Here is a 21,795-nt window from a genome sequence, read left to right on the forward strand (position 1 = left end):
CCATGCCTGGAGTTGTGACCCAGATGATTGTAGTAATGCAATATTGCGTTAATGCAATCATCTGGGTCCTGGGCAGCAGACAGGAGTAGGGGAGGACAGACCCAGAAGCAGGCAGGAAGAAGCTTGATGGCACCAGGCCTGAGCCCGGGCCCCCCTTGGAGGAATTTTAACTCCCCCCTGCCCCCCCTCTCAGCGGTCCTGGCTAAGTCTACCTCTAGGCACTGAAGGAGCAAGGAGTTCCTTCTAAAGTTGCCCAGTATGCAGGGATAGTGAAGAACTGCAAAACATAGGACATGCCATACTGGATCAGACCAAAGGTCCATTTAGTCCAGGATCCTGCTTTCAGCAGTGGCCAATCCAGTTCTCAAGTATTTGGCAGAATCCCCAAAATTATCATGATTCCATGCTGCCCATCCCAGAGATAGCCCATCCCAGGGATACACAATCGCTTTCCCTTACCTTAATAACAGTTTATGAACTTTACCTCCAGGAACTTATCCAAATCTTTTTTAAACCCAGCTATGCTAAGTGCTTTTACCACATCTTCTGAGAAGGAGTTCCAGAGATTAGCTATATGGTAAATGACAAAATATTTTCTTGTTTCAGTATATGACTTCACAGTGCTTTTTTTGTAGAAAAAAAGGTGCCGGTACTCATTATGGGCGGGGTCACCACATATGGCTCCACCCCTATGATAGCCACACCCACATTAACCACACCCCCTATACCAGCCATGGCGCAGATAAACAGACATCATCTATATATATAAAAGGCAACCCCAACGTTCTATGAAGCCTCCAGCCGGAAGTGTGAAGCGCCAGAGATATCCGGTTTCCCCATGAGTGAAGGAAAACAGCACAGCATGAAATCCCTCTCTCTGTAACAGTGAAGGACTCAGATGGGGGAGGAGAGAGATGCCCTCACTCTCTCTGTAACACAAACACAGCACAGCAGGAAACAACACTGAAGGACTGGACTCGGAGGGGGGAGGGGAGGGCAGGGACACTCTCACATGCACACTCTGAAGAAAACCTTGCTAGCCCCCGTTTCATTTGCATCAGAAATGGGGCTTTTTTACTAGTTGAAAATATTACAGTACTATAGGAGAAAAAAATAACGTGCTTTTTTTTTCATTATAAATAATCTCTGTAAGCTCTTACAGCTCCAGTATACCCAGTGCAAAATAAGACAGCCGATGTAAATTCTCAAATTGGACATATTACAAACACTAAAATGAAAATAAAATGATTTTTTTCTACCTTTGTTGTCTGGTGACTGTTTTTCTTTTCATATTGGTCCCAGTCTGTGATTCTCTTTTCCTTTGTTTTCGCTTAACTCTTCTGTGCCATTTGTCATTTTTGTCTCCCTTTTTCTTTGCTTTCTTCAATATTTTTCAGGCTCTCTCTCTGTCCAGATTTAATTCATTCTTACTATCCATTCTTTAATTTCCTTCATCTACCTGTGGCTTTTCATCTTTTCCTCACCCTTGTTCTCCCCATGCCCCTCCCTCTTATTCTCCAGTCTTTCTCTATTCCCCTTTTCCATCCAGCAGCTCTGCTTTCTCTCCCCATCTTTCCAGTGTCTCCCCTATTTCTTTCTGCATTCTTCCATCCAGCATCTTCCCTCTTTCTCTCCCTATCCTTCCGTTTTCCCTCTCTCTCTCCCCATCCTTCCATCTGTTTTTCCCTCTCTCTCTCTCTCCCCATCCTTCCATCTGTTTTTCCCCCTCACTCTCCCCATCCTTCCATCTGTTTTTCCCTCTCTCCCCAATCCTTCCATCTGTGTTTTTCCCTCTCTCTCCCCATCCTTCCATCTGTTTTTCCCTCTCTCTCCCCATCCTTCCAATCTGTTTTCCCCTCTCTCTCCCCAATCCTTCCCTCTGTTGTTTTCCCTTTTTCTCTCTCTCCCCAATCCTTCCATGTTGTTTTCCCTTTCTCTCTCTCCCCAATCCTTCCCTCTGTTGTTTTCCCTCTTTCTCTCTCTCTCCCCATCCCCATCCTTCCATCTGTTTTTCCCCTCTCTCCCCAATCCTTCCATCTGTTTTTCCCCTCTCTCTCCCCGATCCTTCCCTCTGTTGTTTTCCCTCTTTCTCTCTTTCCCCAATCCTTCCCTCTGTTGTTTCCCCCCCCTCTCTCTCTCCCCAATCCTTCCCTCTGTTGTTTTCCCTCTTTCTCTCTCTCCCCAATCCGTCCCTCTGTTGTTTTCCCTCTTTCTCTCTCTCCCCAATCCTTCCCTCTGTTGTTTTCCCTCTTTCTCTCTCTCTCCCCAATCCTTCCCTGTTGTTTTCCCTCTTTCTCTCTCTCTCCCCAATCCTTCCCTCTGTTGTTTTCCCTCTTTCTCTCTCTCCCCAATCCTTCCATGTTGTTTTCCCTCTTTCTCTCTCTCTCCCCATCCCTCCATCTGTTTTTCCCCTCTCTCCCCAATCCTTCCATCTGTTTTTCCCCTCTCCCCATCCTTCCATCTGTTTTCCCCTCTCTCTCCCCGATCCTTCCCTCTGTTGTTTTCCCTCTTTCTCTCTTTCCCCAATCCTTCCCTCTGTTGTTTCCCCCCCTCTCTCTCTCTCCCCAATCCTTCCCTCTGTTGTTTTCCCTCTTTCTCTCTCTCCCCAATCCGTCCCTCTGTTGTTTTCCCTCTTTCTCTCTCTCCCCAATCCTTCCCTCTGTTGTTTTCCCTCTTTCTCTCTCTCCCCAATCCTTCCCTCTGTTGTTTTCCCTCTTTCTCTCTCTCCCCAATCCTTCCCTCTGTTGTTTTCCCTCTTTCTCTCTCTCCCCAATCCTTCCCTCTGTTGGTTTCTCTCTCCCTGCCAAGTTTCCCGCGAACGGCGCGAAGTCGCGACGCACGCGGCACCAGCCCCTATTTCCGGCCGCTGCTGCTTCTCCTGTTGAGCAGCAGCGGCCGCTACACAAAGAAAAAGATTTAAAAAAAAACTTCAAACCTGGCTGAAACGCAGCACCCCGGCACTGTAGACAGCCATTAGGCATTGGCTGTTGCCCTGCAGCCACTCCTCCTCTTGCCTCTACGTCACTGCCCCTGGAGGAAGACCCCGGAGGAGCGCAGTGACGTAGAGGCAAGAGGAGGAGCGGCTGCGGGGCAACAGCCAATGCCTAATGGCTGTCTACAGTGCCAGGGTGCCGCGTTTCAGCCAGGTTTGAAGTTTTTTAAAAAATCTTTTTCTTTGTGTAGCGGCCGCTGCTGCTCAACAGGAGAAGCAGCAGCGGCCGGAAGTGGGGGCTGGCACTGCGTGCGGGACATGGACTCACGGGGCGGGGGGAGCAAAAAAAAAAAAGGTGCCGGTACGCCGTACCGTTGCGTACCGGCACAAAAAAAGCACTGTGACTTCATGGCATGTCCCTTAATCTTTGTACTTTTTGAAAGAGTAAATGTTTCCATTGAAAGTGTAAAAATTGTAACTCTGTGCAATCTCTGACAAAAACCCGTCCTGAATACACCTTTACCCAGGTTGTGTAAAAGTACATGTATTGTGAAATCCACTGAATTAGTTCGAAACAGGCCATGTATATAATGTAACTGCAAATATAGGTACCAATTAGCCTGTCTCAAATGATACTCCTGCTTTAACCATTCATAGGACAACACCTTTGGCTCATACTCATCTACCATATGTTGCAGTAAAAATATCCCTTGAGTTTGCCACCTAATAAAGGTGTCCAACAGCAACTTGGGCTGAAAATCCACATTACCCCGGATTGGCAAAAATTAGGAGCAATGGGAATGCAAACCAAATTTCTTGCAGACTTCAGTCCAAGCCCATCTCAATGCCTTCACCAGGATATGGCGCCTCAAAGCAGTCTAGCAGATTTAGCATGCAACACCTAATCTAAGGTGTATGAGGCCACTATCTCAGTCTCGTAAGCCACATCACAAAATTCTGAAGTGAGGTATATCCAATCCTGAGCACAGCACAAATGACTAGCTATTGCATAGGCTCTAAGATCCGGAAGACCCAGATCTCTGTCACGTTTGGATAATTGTAGCACCACATAGGTATTTAACTGTCTCTATCATATCTCCCCTCTCCTGCCTTTCTTCCAAAGTATACATATTGAGATCTTTGAGTCTGTCCCCATACGCTTTATGATGGAGAGTACCGACCATTTTAGTAGCCACCCTATGGACTCACCAGAGTCTTATATAGGGTGTTATCACCTCCTTTTTCCTGTTAGCCATTCCTCTCCCTATGCACCCAAGCATCCTTCTAGCTTTCAACATTGCCTTTTCTACCTGTTTGGCCACCTTAAGATCATGACGTATGATCACACCCAAGTCCCCCTCCTCTTCCCTTCACAAAAGTTCTTCAATATAGCAATTTATGGGTGTATCGTAAAATTATAAGTGTGGACCTTTCACCTGATCCAGGACAGGCATAGTGACTACAGAATGACACAGGGACAAAGTTTGTCCCCATCCCCGCCCCGTCCGAGTGGGTTCTGTCTCCGTCCCCACCCCATCCCCACATGTTCTGTCTCCATCCCCGCCCCATCCCCTCAGGCCCTGTCTCCGTCCCCACCCCATACTACTACTACTACTACTTAACATTTCTAGAGCGCTACTAGGGTTATGCAGCGCTGTACAGATTAACAAAAAAGGACAGTCCCTGCTCCAAGGAGCTTACAATCTAATGGGCGAAATGTCAAGTAGGGCAGTCTAGATTTCCTGAATAGAGGTATGATGGTTAGGTGCCGAAGGTGACATTGAAGAGGTGGGCTTTGAGCAAGGCTTTGAAGATGGGCAGGGAGGGGGCCTGGCGTATGGACTCAGGGAGTTTATTCCAGGCATGGGGTGAGGCGAGGCAGAAAGGGCAGAGCCTGGGTTTCTGCAGTGATGTCTGGTGTGGAGAGATAAAGCTGGGTGTCATCAGCATAAAGATGATATTGGAACCCATGGGAGGAGATTAGGGAACCCAGGGAGGAGGTGTAGATTGAGAAAAGAAGGGGTCCAAGGACAGATCCCTGAGGAACTCCAACAGAGAGCGGGATGGGGGGTGGAGGAAGAACCCTGAGAATGTACTCTGAAGGTACGGTGGGAGAGATAAGAGGAGAACCAGGAGAGGACAGAGCCATGGAACCCAAGTGAGGACAGTGTGGTGAGAAGTAAGTTGTGACTGACAGTGTCAAAAGCGGCGGATAGGTCGAGGAGGATAAGGATGGAGTAGTGACCTTTGGATTTGGCAAGGAACAGGTCATTGCAGAATTTAGATAGTGCCGTTTCCGTCGAGTGTAGGGGTTGAAAGCCGGATTGAAGCGGATCGAGGATGGCATGAGAGGAGAGAAAATCAATGCAACGGCTGTGAACGGCGCGTTCAAGTATCTTGGAGAGGAAGAGTAAGAGGGAAATGGGGCAGTAGTTGGAGGGACAGGTAGGGTCAAGTGATGGTTTTTTGAGGAGTGGTATGACTACTGCATGCTTGAAGGTGTCAGGGACAGTTGCAGTGGAGAGAGAGGTTGAGGATATGACAGATGGAGGGGGTGACAGTAGGCGTGATGGTGTTAAGTTGGTGGGGATGGGGTCTGAGGAACAGGTGGTGCATTTCGAAGAGGAGAGAAGATAGGTGGTTTCCTCTTCGGTGATATCGGGAAAAGAGGAGAAGGAGGCCTGGGTTGGTTGGTTGAGGGAGTGTGTTATAGGGTGAGGAGGAGGAGAAGATGGTTTGGTGGTGAATTCGAGGTTGATTTTCTGCACCTTGTCGCGAAAGTAGTCCGCCAGTGATTGGGGAGAGAGTGGGGGGGGGGGGGGGGGGGAGGGGGGGAGGGGTGGGAGCGGAGGGCACTTTGAGGAGGGAGTTAAGGGTGGCGAAGCGACGACGGGGGTTAGAGCTGAGGGAGTTAGTCAATTGGGTGTAATAGTCCTGTTTGGTGAAGAATAGGGAGGACTGGGAGGAGGTAAACATGAATTTATAATGAACGAAATCGGTATGGGTGCGAGATTTCCTCCAGAAGCGTTCAGCCAATCAGGTGCAGGAGCGAAGGTATCGGGTGCAAGGGGTCAGCCAGGGCTGGGGATTAGTACGCCTTATGGGACGGGAGATGGACGGTGCAAGGGCGTCAAGAGTAGAGGAGAGGGTGGCATTGTAAGTGGAAACATCCTTGTCGACAGTCTCGGAGGACATGATGGAAGGGAGGAGATCAGAGATACTAGAGGATAAAGTAGGAGGATCGACCGCCTGGAGATTCCTAGAAGTAGTGGTTAGTATTGGGCGGGACTGAGGGGGAGGGTGATGAAGTGTGAAGGTGATCAGGTGATGGTCAGAGAGAGGAAGAGCTGAGGCGCAGAAATTGGAGGGTGAGCAGGTAGAAGAGAGGACGAGGTCAAGACAGTGGCCAGATTGGTGAGTAGGGGTGGTGGAGCTCAGTTGGAGGTTGATGAAGGAGGTTAGAGTGAGGAATTGAGAAGCGTATGAATCAGAAGGGTTATCAGTGTGTATGTTAAAATCACCAAGAATGAGGGATGGGGATGAGGGCTCAAGAAAAACGGAGAGCCAGGCATCGAAGTCAGTAAAGAAGGAAGGGAGGGACTTATCAGGGGGGTGGTAAATGACTGCAACTTTGAGTGGCAGCGGGTAGAATAGACGGATGGAGTGGACTTCGAAGGATGAGAAACAGTGAGACTGTGGTAGGAGGAGAGGTTGAAAACTGCAGGAGGGCGAAAGTAGTAGCCCGATGCCGCCACCGCGGCCAACTGGGCGGGGAGAATGGGAGAAAAGATAACTACGGTGGCATAGGGCCGCGACTGAGGCAGAGTCGTCAGGGGTGAGCCTGAAGTTCTGTCCCCATCCCCGCCCCATCCTCTTGGGCTCTGTCCTCATCTGCAGAAGCCTCAAACACTTATTATATTAAATCTTTTTATTAAAGTATAAAAAGGAACAATATACTGTGCAATTATTATGTATAAATTACAAATAGAAAACAATAATAACAACGAGCAGCTATAATAGCCCTCCTTCCCACCACCACCACCCTCTACCCTTCCAACCCCAACAATAGCTGAATTCTACTACACCAAGAAATCCTAATTCACACCGTTAAAATGTCTAGGGGTATAAAATACAACCCGTTCTTTATGCTCTAGAGGGGAAAAATATGCCCTGTGAAGCACTGTTATAGTTTTTTAATCTGTGGATGAATAAAGAAGTCATCATCAATCTCAGGATTCAATCTAGCTCTCTTGTCTTCCACAGTCCTTCCTGCAACAGAAGATATCTTCTTAGAAGATGTGCTGGTAGCAGGACGTACAGGATCCCCCATGCAGATTTTGATAGTTGTGGCCTGCATGTTTGCTTGTTTTTCCAAAAAAATCAAAATATCGTTGTAGGCATCACTCAAACATAAATAACAGTTCAGTTCATTAACAGGCTTCAAAGTAAAAATGATACGGGGACAAAGTTTGTCCCCATCCCCGTGGGTTCTGTCTCCATCCTCACCCCGTCTCCGCGGAATCTGTCCCCGCCCCATCCCCGCAGTTACTGCAGGTCCCCATCCCCATGTCATTCTCTAGAACTACGCCTGCAATGTGGTTACACATTATCCCCTGGATTCTATATAGGGTGCCAAAATTTGGGCACGCTGCCTAGATGGTTGTGAGACGTAATTGGATAATAAGCTGTTAACTATTAATAATTGGATGTTAACAACCAATTATTGACATAAATTGGCACCAATTAGGATTTGCGTGCACTATCTGGCTGCACACTAAATCCCAGAGCGCACAACCCAAAAGAGGTTGTGGCTATGGGCCGACCATGGATGTTCCAAAAAGTTGCATGTACTGTTATAGAATAATGGGTCTCCGCGTCTAACTTAGGTGACAGGATTTATACCAGATGTCAGCAGGCTTAAGTCTGGCGGCCAGAGTTGGGAACAGAAACCGGCGACAAGCGCTATTCTATAAAGGGCACGTGCCCTTAATAGAATAGTGCTTAACAATAAACCTTTCCAGTGTCCATTTTTGAGCAGCTTTATACAATTCCACCCATGCTATTTAACACTTGTGTGTCTTTAAAATATTGGTCTTAAATAGGTGCACAATTTCTTTAGGTTTTATAGAAAATGTATAACAGTACTTACTGTCCAACATCTTCAATGACTGGGGCAGGACAAAGTAAATACGTGTCTTGAATAACAGATGGTTTTTTACCTGAAAAGACAAACTCAGATTGTAGTGCAGTACCTTAAGCACTCGCTGTTTCAATGTGTATATAGCATTCTCAACTGCCCAGAAAGTCCCATGCAATATAGGAAGAAAGAAGCCAAAAATCACGAACCCTGACTAACAGGGAAGAACTATTGGAGGAGACCACAGAGAAGTGTGTTATGAGAGAAAGCAATATGTGACATTAAAAACAGAGAGGGAAAGTAAAGACCTGCTTCTCCACACAGCAGTTTTTAGGAGGCCAATATACTAATATGCAAATGGATTGGTATGCAAAAATGCCAAACAGCAAAACAGCTTATTAGTGATTACCTTATTAATGTGCTCAAAACCACACAATTGCCCAATCTCCTGTGAGAAAGGTATAGTTAACATATTTTTGCAAAAAAGTTGGTGATTTATTGTAAATATTTTTTACCAGAAAATTAACATTGTAACCAGCTGCTGCCGACCCGCCAAGGGTCCCCTCTTTAAAGGTATTTGGTTTGCTTTTTCCTCTTGGGTTTATTTTCTTTCTTGGTCCCAATTATTGTGGGCTAAAGAGTATTAGAATATTTGCTTTGATGTTAATTGATTAATTTGATTTCTAGATATCTGATTACAATCATTGTGATTAAATATTAATATTCACAAATTATAGAAAAAGAAAATTAACATAGGAACCATTTGTATTTTGTGCAAATGGCCCAGCACTGTGTGAATAACCATTTCATTTTCATGCAGATTTTCTCCCCATAGTGCATTGGCCTCCCAATTTCCTGGCCAGTTCTCCTCCTCCTGAACTATATTCACTTACTAATTGTGATAGTGTCATTTATTTTGAAGCTGCAAAGAACTTGATCAATATTCCTCGCATGATAAAATCCATTTCCTCTTACCACCACCTGGAAGGATTCTGTAGAGGTAAAAGCAATGAATCAATGAACACCTACAGAATTTTCATTATATTTCAAAGAAAAGAGTAACCACGGCACATTATATATAAAAACCCCCATATATCAGCACATACCTGTGTATAATAAAGAGCCTATTTACCAAGCTACATTACCTGTTAACAAAGCAGTAAACACGCACTAACAGCTGAACTTTTGGCACCATTTATAGAATCTGGCCCTCTATGTACTCAAGAACTTAACATGCACACAATCAATTGTACATGCATTAATTTGTAGAAATGTATACGTGCAAGTGATTTGCATGCCCTTTTCATTTCTAGGCACCTAAATAAATCAAATGTGCATTCAGGAAAGCACACTTACTGCCACTCTTAACAGTTAGCATGGAATGGCTAGAGAATAGGCAGGGCTTGTGCCTTACAGTTAAAACATTGGTTGTTACCACACATTAACTGTTAAGGCTACAGCTTAGGGTGCATCCTCATTCTTCTTGATCTTTCCGCTACTTTTGACACTGTCGATCACAGCATACTTCTCTATACCCTGTCCTCACTTGGATTCCAGGGCTCTGTCCTTTCCTGGTTCTCTTCCTACCTCTCCCTCCGCACCTTTAGTGTTCACACTGGTGGATCCTCTTCTACTTCTATCCCTCTGCCTGTCGGCGTACCTCAGGGTTCTGTTCTTGGTCCCCTCCTCTTTTCTATCTACACTTCTTCCCTTGGTTCATTAATCTCATCCCATGGCTTTTCCTACCATCTCTATGCTGATGACTCCCAAATCTACCTTTCTACCCCTGATATCTCACCTTGCATCCAAACCAAAGTTTCAGCGTGCTTGTCTGACATTGCTGCCTGGATGTCTCAACGCCACCTGAAATTAAATATGACCAAAACCGAGCTTCTCATTTTCCCCCCCAAACCCACCTCCCCGCTCCCCCCGTTTTCTATTTCTGTTGATGGCTCTCTCATTCTCCCTGTCTCCTCAGCTCGAAACCTTGGGGTCATCTTTGACTCTTCTCTCTCCTTCTCTGCTCATATCCAGCAGATTGCCAAAACCTGTCGTTTCTTTCTTTACAACATCCGTAAAATCCGCCCCTTTCTTTCCGAGCACTCTACCAAAACCCTCATCCACACCCTTGTCACCTCTCGTTTAGACTACTGTAATCTGCTTCTTGCTGGCCTCCCACTTAGTCACCTCTCCTCTCTCCAGTCGGTTCAAAACTCTGCTGCCCGTCTCGTCTTCCGCCAGGGTCGCTTTACTCATACTACCCCTCTCCTCAAGACCCTTCACTGGCTCCCTATCCGTTTTCGCATCCTGTTCAAACTTCTTCTACTAACCTATAAATGTACTCACTCTGCTGCTCCCCAGTATCTCTCCACACTCGTCCTTCCCTACACCCCTTCCCGTGCACTCCGCTCCATGGATAAATCCTCCTTATCTGTTCCCTTCTCCACTACTGCCAACTCTAGACTTCGCGCCTTCTGTCTCGCTGCACCCTACTCCTGGAATAAACTTCCTGAGCCCCTACGTCTTGCCCCATCCTTGGCCACCTTTAAATCTAGACTGAAAGCCCACCTCTTTAACATTGCTTTTGACTCGTAACCACTTGTAACCACTCGCCTTCACCTACCCTCCTCTCTTCCTTCCCGTTCACATTAATTGATTTGATTTGCTTACTTTATTTTTTTTTGTCTATTAGATTGTAAGCTCTTTGAGCAGGGACTGTCTTTCTTCTATGTTTGTGCAGCGCTGCGTACGCCTTGTAGCGCTATAGAAATGCTAAATAGTAGTAGTAGTAGTAGTAGTAGTAGCAGTTAGTTACCTGAATAGGTGAAACTAACTGTACCACACTATCTACAATACTATTAATGTTTATCTACATCAATTGAATGGGATTGTACTAGGGCAGTGTTTCTTCAAGTCTGGTCCTGGTTTTCAGGATATCCACAATGAATATGCATGAAAGAGATTTGAATATAATGGAGGCAGTGTATGCAAAACAAGTTCATGCATATTCATTGTGGATATCCTGAAAACCTGACTGAGAAGGAGTACTGCAGGACTGGAATTAGGAAACACTGTAATAGGGGACCATACCCAACAGATAAAGCTAAGGTTTTAAAGATACACTCATTAATTGTGGCAATTAATGCACAGTTACTGCAAACTAAGGGGGTCTTTTACTAAAGCTTAAATCGAGTTATCTGTAGCAGCACCCATTTTATTCCTATGGGCCGTGCTGCAGATAACTCGAGCTAAGCTTTAGTGAAAGACCCCCTAAATACGCTATTTTTGAGTTTTTAGAAGTAAGACTGTTTAAACGTTTCCTCTCAAATTCTCCTAAGTTCCTGGAAAGGATCCTATCTGTAACAGTGTCATAAACTGCCTCTTATACAGATTAATTTGATTAACCTAACGCCGCAGCTTCAGTTCTGCAGGTACCTCTAATATCCAGCTCTTTCAATGGTGCACTGCTCATCCTCTGTCTGTTACTCTCAGCTTTTTCTCTGCTTGTTCAGCACATTTCTATCTTTGTCAGAGGTGTTCAACTCTTTCTGTGCCTGTGGTGCGTGGCTCAGTTTTGTGTGCTCTGAGTGCAAATCCGTTTGTTCTCGTTGAGCACGGATCCTACTCTGCTTGATGAGCGCAGCTTCGTTTCTGTCCCTTGAGCACAGTTCAGTCTCTGACTGTGGAGCGTATTTTTACTTTTGTCTGCTGGGCACTGTTTCACCTTGTCGGTCAACCCTAGCTCTTTTCTGCGGGTTGGATATAGTAACTTCTCGACAGCTGTGGCAAACCACAGTTTAGATTGCTAGACAAGGCTGTCTTGTCAAGCCTGTTAGCTACCATTCCTGTGGCACCTTTTCTTGCCGTAGCCTCTTGGTGGCTGGTGAGAAACATCTCCATTGCTGGAGTTTGAATTCGTCTCTGCTCTTTTTGTTGCTACTTGGCACCATGGGGATCTTTTCTCCACAGTGTGGCTCTCAACTCTTTCTTTTTGTCTCCTTTTGTTCTCTTGGCTCTGTTCTTTCATCCCTAAGTCCAGAGCGAGCGGGTTGAGGAGCACTCTCTTTCTACGGTTGTACCCTGGTATGCTGCTGCCCTTTTCTTCATGGTTCTCCTGAAGAGACCCGGGCCCACCCTTGGCTACGCCACTGGTGCTAAATCCACTAGAACACCTTAGTAAAAGGAGCCCTAAATAAAATAATGTGTGCCACCACAAAGGAAAATTAGACAAAAATGCACCTCCTAGTAAATGATTTCAGATACCGCTACACAGCAGAAAGAAGTGATCCACAGGTCAAACAATATTCAACACCAGCAAAGTGAACCCCCCCCCCCCCCCCCCCCCATAGTTTATACATCATTCACCACAGATTACTGAGATGAAGGATAATGTATAATCATGACATACAATTAAAAGATATTTTGTGCAGTTGATTATACAGTAATCTTCGCCTGAGTAATTTGTGGACTGTAGTTTTTTTCACTTTGTTGTTTTGGTTTATAAGTAAGTTAGAAATTTGTTTGACCTATGGACCCTTTCTTTACCATATAAACTACATCACATCATCCAGTGACATAGTTTTACTTATGCAATCTATATCTAAGAATTGCTTCCATAAGTTTGCAAAGTGAGGATAATTTTATATAGGTTGGGTTGGTTTTTTTTTTTTGCATATAAAGCTTGTTTAACCCACAGACCCCCAAACTCTAAAAAAACTCGCTAAAAATAGCGGGCCTCTTTTAAAAACCTGCACTACTGATTCTCGGTATGACAAATTCCTATGGGCTTCCTCTCACTTGCCATGCGGGAATCGCTAGCATGGCTTTGTAAAAGAAGCCCTGCATGTGCAAATTTGGGTGTGCACCCAATTTTCATGAGCAATAACTATAATTGGCTCATTAACAACCAGTTAATAACACTAATTACATTAATTGAAATATATACGCGTAAATTTAGGTACAGGATCTACGTGAGTTCAAAAAGGGGGTGCGATAATGGGTGGAATAGGGGCGTTCCTAATATTTATGTGCATTGTTACAGAATGAGGTGGGATACGTGCCTACATTTGCACCATGTTTCAGTTGGCGCAAATGGCCACGCCTAAAGTTATCAGCGATTCACAGACATAAGCACTATTCTATAAATCATGCCTAATTAGTACATAAGTACATAAGTATTGCCGTACTGGGAAAGACCAAAGGTCCATCAAGCCCAGGATCCTGTTTCCAACAGTGGCCAATCCAGGCCACAAATACTCGGCAAGATCCCAAAAAAGTACAAAATATTCCATACTGTTTATCCCAGAAACAAGTGGTTTATAGAATAGCGCTTTTAGTGGTGCTGATTTTGTTTTGCACCATATATAGAATTCACCCCAGAAGTTCTTATATAAAACTGCATGACTGTATAAGCACATCAAAAGATATAGTGGAATTAGAAAAGGTACAGAGAAGGGCAACAAAAATGATAAAGGGGATGGAACGACTTCCCTATGAGGAAAGGCTATAGTGGCTAGGGCAGCTTGGAGAAGAGACGACTGAGGGGAGATATATTAGAGGTCTATAAAATAATGAGTGGAGTGGAACGAGTAAACGTGAATTGCTTGTTTACTCTTTTCAATAATACTAGGACTAGGGGGCATGCAATGAAGCTACAAAGTAGTAAATGTAAAGCAAATCCGAGAACATACTTCTTCACTCAACATGTAATTAAACTCTGATATTCATTGCCAGAGAATGTAGTAAAAGCAGTTAGCTTAGTGGGGTCTAAAAAGGTTTGGATAACTTCATAAAAGAAAAGTCCATAAGCCATTATTAAAATGGACTTGGGGAAAATCCACTGCTTATTTCTAGGATAAGCAACATAAAATGTATTATACTGTTTTGGGATCTTGCCGGGTACTTGTAGCCTGCATTAGCCACTGTTGGAAACAGGATGCTGGGCTTGATTGACCTTCGATCTGTCCAATACAGCAATACTTATGTTCTTATGCTCTAAAATGTACAGACTCAAAAAGTGTGCACCCATTTAATGTGATCTTTTTACTAATTTGGGACCCATATATCAAAGAATTATCACCTAGGATTAGACGCTATATACTTACTCCCAAATTCAATAAAGGGAGCCTCAATTTGGGCAACCCCAAATAATTAGTTAATAGACTCCAATTGGAGTTAACAAGCACTTAATTGGCACTAATTATGATTTGGACACCGATCATACTGGAGGGTGGGTCCATAGGAGGGGCATTCACAAAAGATGCACACAGTGGAGGGAGGAGATTCTATATAGAGCAGTGGTGTACCAAGGGGGGCGGTGGGGGTGGCCCGCCCCGGGTGCACGCCGCTGGGGGGTGCCGCGGCGTGCGCCTGCTGCGAGAGTTCGCTAACTTCTCTCGTTCGCTGCAGCTCCCTCTGCCCCGGAACAGGTTACTTCCTGTTCTGGGGCAGAGGGAGCTGCAGCAAACGAGCAAAGTTAGTAAACTCGCAGCAGGTGCGCGCTGCAGCACCCCCCCCCCCCCCAGCGGCATGCACCCGGGGGGGCTCCTTCGCAGGGGGGGTCTTTCGCCGGGGGGGGGGGTCTGCGCTGCATCGGGGGGGGGGGGGGGGGCGCTGCACCCAGGGGGCGGGGCGCCACCCCGGGTTTCCGCTCCCCTAGGAACGCCACTGATATAGAGTGCCTAGAAAATCCATGCAAAAAATATTTACTGCTAAGCGTATTCTATAAGCAGTGCCTAGAGTTAGGTGCGGTATATAGAACATGCTTAGTTGATATCCTAGCACCTAAATCTATGTCCCTCCATTTACATCAATGAAAATATGGCGTAAATTCTGGCATGTACATTTAGGCGCAGTGACCATAAATTTTGGAATGCCCATTTCCCCGCACGTAGCCACACCCCTTTTTGCCTGTGCAAATTTAGGCGCTGTGAATTTGAGAATGCACTTAGCGATTTGCGCGCATACATTTTAATTATTGTCAATTAGTGCTCATTATTGCTTACATGCTGTTAACAAAGCTGATCAGCTTGTTAAGCCAATTAAGTTGCACGTGTTGTTATACAATATGCTTAGATTTTGGCGTGGAACGCTAAGCTTGCTATGTAGAATCCGAGAGAGTGATACAGAATAGCGGGGACATGCACCCAATTTGTGCACCATGATTTACACCCAGTTTCAGCTGGGTGTAAATCCTCATGACCAAAGATAAGTGCAGAATTCAGTACCCAAAGGTGAGCACCAAATTCAGCACCCAATTTGGCGCTCAATACTATTCTATACACATCACATCCTATACAGGGTGCTCATCCCAAAGTGCCCGCATAGCTTTGAGCGCTGAATTTTATTGGCAATGAATTTTCAATGCCATTTATAGAATCTGGCCCTTAATGTTTTTTTAACCATGGGTGATAGGGCGAATAATCTCCCCTATGGGTAGTAGTGGAAGAAGAAGCTTAAATGGATGTAGGCCTTGTGAGTTAGATTTCTACAGGAGAGTTAAAGGGTGTGTGTGGGGGGGGGGGGGGGGGGGGGGATGAGGGTTAAGGACATGGAAAGGAAGATAAGCTTGCATAGAGGATTTATATAACAATTTAGTACAGGAGAGGTTAGGGAAGGAAAGGTTAGTGGGAGGATAAAGATATATATAATATGAAAATAAACTAGATGTTAACATCTGTGCTACATCATGGCTTGGTGTATGGCGTTGCAACTAGTTCAGTCATGGATTGTTATTGATATAAAATGCTTGTTGATTAATAAAGAGATCTAAACATGAAACAACTAGGAGAAAATATTTTTTTCATTCAATAAATCGTTAAGCTCTGGAACTGATTGCCAAAGCAAGTGGTTAAAGCAGTTACTGTAGCTGGAGTTTAAAAAAGGCTTGGACAAATTCCTAGAGGAAAAGTTCATAAACTGTTAAGGTAGACCTGGTGAAGCCACTGCTTATCCCTGGGGTTAAATAGCATGGAATCTTGCAACTTTTGGGGAGTCTACCAGGTGTGACTTGGACTGCTACCTGTTGGAAACAGGATACTGGACTAGATGGGCCCTTGATCTGACACAGTACGGCAACTCATGTTCTTATGATTGACTGATACAGCATACCACAGCTGGAAGAAAGCGAGTGGTGATGTTATTTCACAGGAGTCATTTTATATTAGAAATCTTTTAATATTTATTTCAATGTAAACTATAGTGTAGTGCTGAATAGCAGTAGGAATATATAATCTTCATCCCTAAGGAAAGGAAGAGTACTATATTTTCTAAAGCTGAAGATAAGATTACTTCCTGCTGTCACTGTGCCTTCCCATGAGATGACATTTTGCCATTACAACTGAGGTCAACGAGGCAGTCTATTTTAGATTTTATGAGACTTCCTCAAACAGGAAACATAAAGAGTTCTGCCTTTTTTTGTGCTCATTCATGAAGTGAAGGGTATTCATAACTAATTAATGACCATGCCATTAGCAAATTCTAGAAAATATTCTCCTGACACATGAATTGATAATCCTGGTTAGTTCCAAATATTCTTCAGACTACAGTTAAGAGAACTTATTCTATTGGCTGTGGTTATAACAACCCTTCTAACCCTCTATGGGGACAACTGTATAACTGGGTGTCTCAAGGCTGCATGGTAGAAGCCTATTCAGTAATGGTACCTGGGCGCCCAGATTTCATTACAGAATATTAGCATAACCCAGTAGCAGCATGCCTAACATTTAAGAACCACAACTGAATAAGCTGAGAGGGCTGAATTTAGGATCCAAAGTGGTAAACTGGATTGGAAACTGGTTGACTGACAGGCGGCAGAGGGTAGTGGTAAATGGAATCTGCTCAGAGGAAAGTAAGGTGAGTAATGGATTGCCTCAGGGGTCAGTACTGGGGCCGATTCTGTTTAATATATTTGTGAGAGACATTGCTGAAGGGTTATAAGGAAAAGTTGCTAGGAATTATTAGAAAAGGCATGGTAAATAAAACCAGGAATACCATAGTGCCTCTGTGTCACTCCAAGGTACGACCTCACCTTGAGTATTCCATTCAATTCTGGTCACCGTATCTCAAAAAAGATATAGCAGAATTAGAAAAGGTTCAAAGAAGAGTGACCAAAATGGTAAAGGGGATAGAACACCTCTCATATGAGAAAGAGATTGGGGCTCCTCAGCTTGGAAATGAGATGGTTGGGGGGGGGGGGGGGGGATATGATTGAGGTCTACGAAATCCTGAGTGGTATAGATTGAGTAGAAGTGAATCGATTTTTCACTCTTTGAAAAAGTAGAAAGACTAGGGAGCACGCAATGAAGTTACAAGGAAATACTTTTAAAATATTCTTTCACTCAGCAAACAGTTAAGCTCTGGAGTTCGTTGCCGAAGGATGTGGTAACAGAGGTTAGCGTATCTGGGTTTAAAAAAGGTTTGGACAAGTTCCTGGAGGAAAAGTCCATAATTTGCTATAGAAACAGACATGGGGAAGCTACTGCTTGCCCCAGGATTGGTAGCATAGAATGTTATTACTATTTGGGTTTCTGCCAGGTACTTGTGACCTGGATTGGCTACAGGATATTTGGCTAGATGGACCAATAGTATAGCTATTGTTATGTTTTTATGAATAGATTACAGTTAAACTCTTCAAAGATTGAACTTGTATGGATCCATAGACATATCTGCACAAATTGTAATCTTATTTCATCATGGGATGGAGTGATTTTAATAGCAAAAGATCAAGACCATAGTTTAGGTGAACTTGATTATGGTTTGACTTTTGAAAACCACATTTCATGTATTGTTAGTACTTATTTCTATTACTTTTGCCAACGTAGTAAAATTCGTTTTTACTTTTCTCAATCTGATTTGGCAAAATTGTTTTCTGCATATACTGTAATGTAATGCTTTGTTTTGGGGATTAACATCTAAGAGTTTAAAGCGATTTCAGCAGGTCCAGAAAAACATAATGATGATATTACAATGATTCTTGTTCCCTTGCACTGGTTACCTATTGAAAAATGTTCCATGTTCAAATTGTTGCTTCTTGCATATAAAATTTTTCATGGGCTGGCTTCTGGGTATTTTTTTGGAAAAGATCTCCAAATATGTTCGTAATAGTCCTTTGTATTATCAAGGAGACAGATTGTTCCTCCATTAGTTAGACCTTTTCATTTTGAACAAGCATGTTCCTGTGCATACTCTTACTTAGTTGTTTTCTTTTCTTGGAATGAGCTTCCTTCTTTTTGCAGATTTATTGATGATTTATTGGGGTTTAGGAAAGCTGTTAAAACTGTACTTTTTAATTAAGGTTATGAAATTTTTATTATTATTCATTCTTATTTGTGTTTATGTTGATAATGGATCATGTTTTATTTTGCATTAATTTTGTGTTGTTAATTGATTATTTATTTATTTGATTTGTAACCTGTTCTAGGCTTTACTGGGAGGACAGGCTAAATATTGAAATAAATAAAAAAGTGCACACATACCTGCGTGGTTCCCAAACCAGTGGAGGCAGTGGATGTAAATCTCTCTCATAAATATTCATTGTGGGTATCCTAAAAACTTGACTGGCTGGGGTGCCTCCAGGACCAGGTTTTAGAATGACTGTTCTAGAAAATTGTGCATACCATTGGCATGTAAGTGTGGCACCTAGATTATAAAATTGCCCTTTATGTGCCAAAGATGCCAGTGCTGTGAGTGTAGAGGGGCTTGAGGACCCTCTATTGAGTTAACTCATTCACTGTCTACAGGGATTTCTGTTGAGTTTGTTTTGAAAAGTTTTCTCATTGTATTCTAAATAATTATAAACCTTCTGCAAACAGTTGAAGGGAAAGGATCACATATTCATTTTTTCAAGCACTCACGCTCACAACATCTTAATTTAGGAATGATGTAAAGAAGCAAATATATGCATTGGATGGGAGGTGGGCAGTGACCAACTTAGTTTGTTGTTGAGGCATAAATAAATTCAGGGGAGGTAGTTACGGAACTGGGAGCTCTGCCAAACCTATTTTTGTGCATACCATTCAGAATGTAATAGGTTTGTGTTCTGGAAAATCCCTGAAACAAACATTCACAAAACTGTTGATCTAAAATTCCCGAGAATCTTTTATGATGCCATCAATAAATATACGTGGTGTTTTAGACTGTAAAAGACTTACACCACTGTCTGATTTTTTTTGCACACATTCACATTTTTTAAAAATGAGGCCAAGGAGAATAAACTTCAGCTGACCTGAAGTACTCCTGAAAATGCAACCAAACTTCCTGCCAAAGCGTTTTCTTCTTTCCTGGTCTAAAACTCCAAATTCCAGAGGTTTTTCATTTCCTTTCTGTGGCCTGTCACTCCTTAATCAGATCACCTGCCTAAAATTCTTCTGCTCAATAAACACCACTTCTAAAATGACCCCCCCCCCCCCCCCCCCAATTCAATTCAAAATGATTAAGATAGCAGCCAGTGAAATAAACTATGAGGCACTCATAATTTAGACTATTCCTATCTGGTTGAGTCAGATTAGTAGACTGGAATCCTCTCTTGAGCAAGTCAAGTATCTTATCCTATTTTCAAAGACCTCTCTTACTTTGCTGTACCTTTGGTTGTTGTGAAGACTGGTCTTGAAACTTAGAAGAATATCTTGTCAAATAAAATTGTTTTTTTTTGGTTTTTTTTTTGATTGGGCAACAGGGTTAGATTGAGGAGTAAGATGTGGTCTATTCTGGATTTCAGCAAAGCCTTTGATACTGTCCCATGCAAGAGGTGTATATATAAACTGAACAGGCTGGGGAGGATCTCAAAGTGGTGGATTGGATTAGAAATTAGTTAAATAACAAACAATAGAGAACAGTGGCAAACAGAATTCACTTGGAGTGGAGAAAGGTGAGTAGTGGGGTGGCCTAGCGATTGGTCCTGTTAGTACCTGTATAAGTGATATTGGACCAGATTATATATATGGCGCTAAAAATTGCACATGCAAATTTGGGTGCATGCCTAATTTGCATGTGCAATTTAATTGATTGACAAGCCAATTAGCACTAATAATTGGGTAACAATCAATTATTGGTGTTAATTGGCTTAAAATTTGGATTAACGTGTGCATCTTGCAAAGCACTATTCTATAAAGATACATTTATAAATCCTATAGCGTGTAACTGAAAAGGGGGCGTGGCTACAGGATGGGGCATGGGTGGGTCTATGTTTGTGCAGCGCTGCGTACACCTTGTAGCGCTATAGAAATGCTAAATAGTAGTAGTAGTAGTAGTAGGGTCAGGGGCATTCACTAGACATCTGCGCAGTATTGTAGAATTTGGGGGATTCACACCTAACTTACACGCCAGGATTTGCATCAGCTTTCAGTTGGTGAAAATGCTCACACCTAAAAGTCGGGCATGGATTCCAAAGTACATGCTATTCTATAAACTGCGCCTAAATCGGAGCACTGTGTATAGAATAGCACTGAGTGCGTTTTTTGTTCAGAGCCCACAATTGGCCACCATTTATAGAATTCCCCCCATTGTGAGAAGTTTAGAAGGAAAAGACATGAAGACCTGCACCACTCTTGAGAGAGTAGACAAAATGAGAAGTGAGCTAAAAAAAAAAAAGTAAAACTGAAAATGTATTCTGAGCGAAAACTAGGTTAACAGAAATTGTTACCCATAATAGTAGTGTCTGCAGGGTTCATCTGTTTCGAGCATGTTTAAGCATTCCATGTCTGCTAGCACTGCAGCTTCACCTAGTCAGCTACGAAACCGCAGAAACATGTGAAAACTTGTTACCAGGGCAGCTGCTCTTAATGATAACATACGTGACTGTAAATGGTTATGTTTTTCTGTTTTCCCTCAGAAAGTTTGTAGCAGGGATCTCTTCTGCTAGTAACCTGTTGAAATGGCTTATTCTGCTCCCAGCCTTGGCTATGACAGCATCCTTTCTTTCCTACTTAGTGTTATAAAATACATTGTTGATTGTGACAAGACACCGAAGGGGAAAAGGTCAGCACTGAGATCCCCTACAATGAAAGGGTGGGTTGAGGCTGGTGCGCACTGGTTGTGCTGTCGGCTTTGCTTTTCTGAGTCTGATGAGATGCTGACTGCTCCAATCCACACCTGGAAGTTGATGTAACCAGCAGAATGGCAAATTCAGCTAAACCTTTCAATCACCTCTACGCACCATGAGCGTAATCAAGGCAATGATGCTGTCAAATCATGCATGTGTTACTCCCAATTCCACACTTAACAGATTGAGTGTCTCAGTTGCTTTAAATCAGACACATCTGAAAAACTAACGAACTGGCTGCTTCTCAACCTGGCTAAGTTCCTCTGAAAACTGTCCTCATACTGCCTGCACTCTTGTCTATATCCTTTCACAACCATCAAAGAAACCTAAATATAATTTTTCTTTTGCTTTTTCCATTTGTGAAGTTTTCTTCACATCTAAAATGTTACATTTATACCTCAGACACATTGCCTGTAAATCTCACTCTTTGGTCAGTCCACTATTGGCATCTGTGGTTAAACAAGTGGCAATAGAAGGTGAAAATGGCTTGCTCTCAGCAAACTGCTCCAGAGAAGCCATGAAATCCAGGTTCCAGAAAGGAGACTTTTTGGCCAGTCCGGTTCTTGAACTTACATGCATAGCTGCCAAGTTACCCACTTCAGGAGAGAGACTTCTTGGCCGGCCCTGGATGTCTGCCAACCTCATCCTGGTGCATTATGGGACATGCAGCACTGATATCAATGAATA

At 43.5% G+C, this 21,795-nt stretch overlaps 1 protein-coding gene across 1 annotated transcript in view; it reads right to left on the minus strand.

Moving 5' to 3' along the window:
• LOC115470194 (anthrax toxin receptor 1-like) overlaps positions 1-21,795 on the minus strand; it is a 138,004-nt gene that overhangs the window by 56,006 nt on the left and 60,203 nt on the right. The window contains exons 10-11 of the mRNA XM_030203156.1: positions 8,963-9,061; positions 8,082-8,151 (exon numbers count right to left, since the gene is read on the minus strand). Coding sequence (XP_030059016.1) covers positions 8,082-8,151; positions 8,963-9,061 — 169 coding nt within the window. The remainder of the gene's footprint in view (positions 1-8,081; positions 8,152-8,962; positions 9,062-21,795) is intronic.

The sequence above is a fragment of the Microcaecilia unicolor genome, chromosome 5, assembly GCF_901765095.1.
Source record: "Microcaecilia unicolor chromosome 5, aMicUni1.1, whole genome shotgun sequence".
NCBI classification, from domain to species: domain Eukaryota; kingdom Metazoa; phylum Chordata; class Amphibia; order Gymnophiona; family Siphonopidae; genus Microcaecilia; species Microcaecilia unicolor.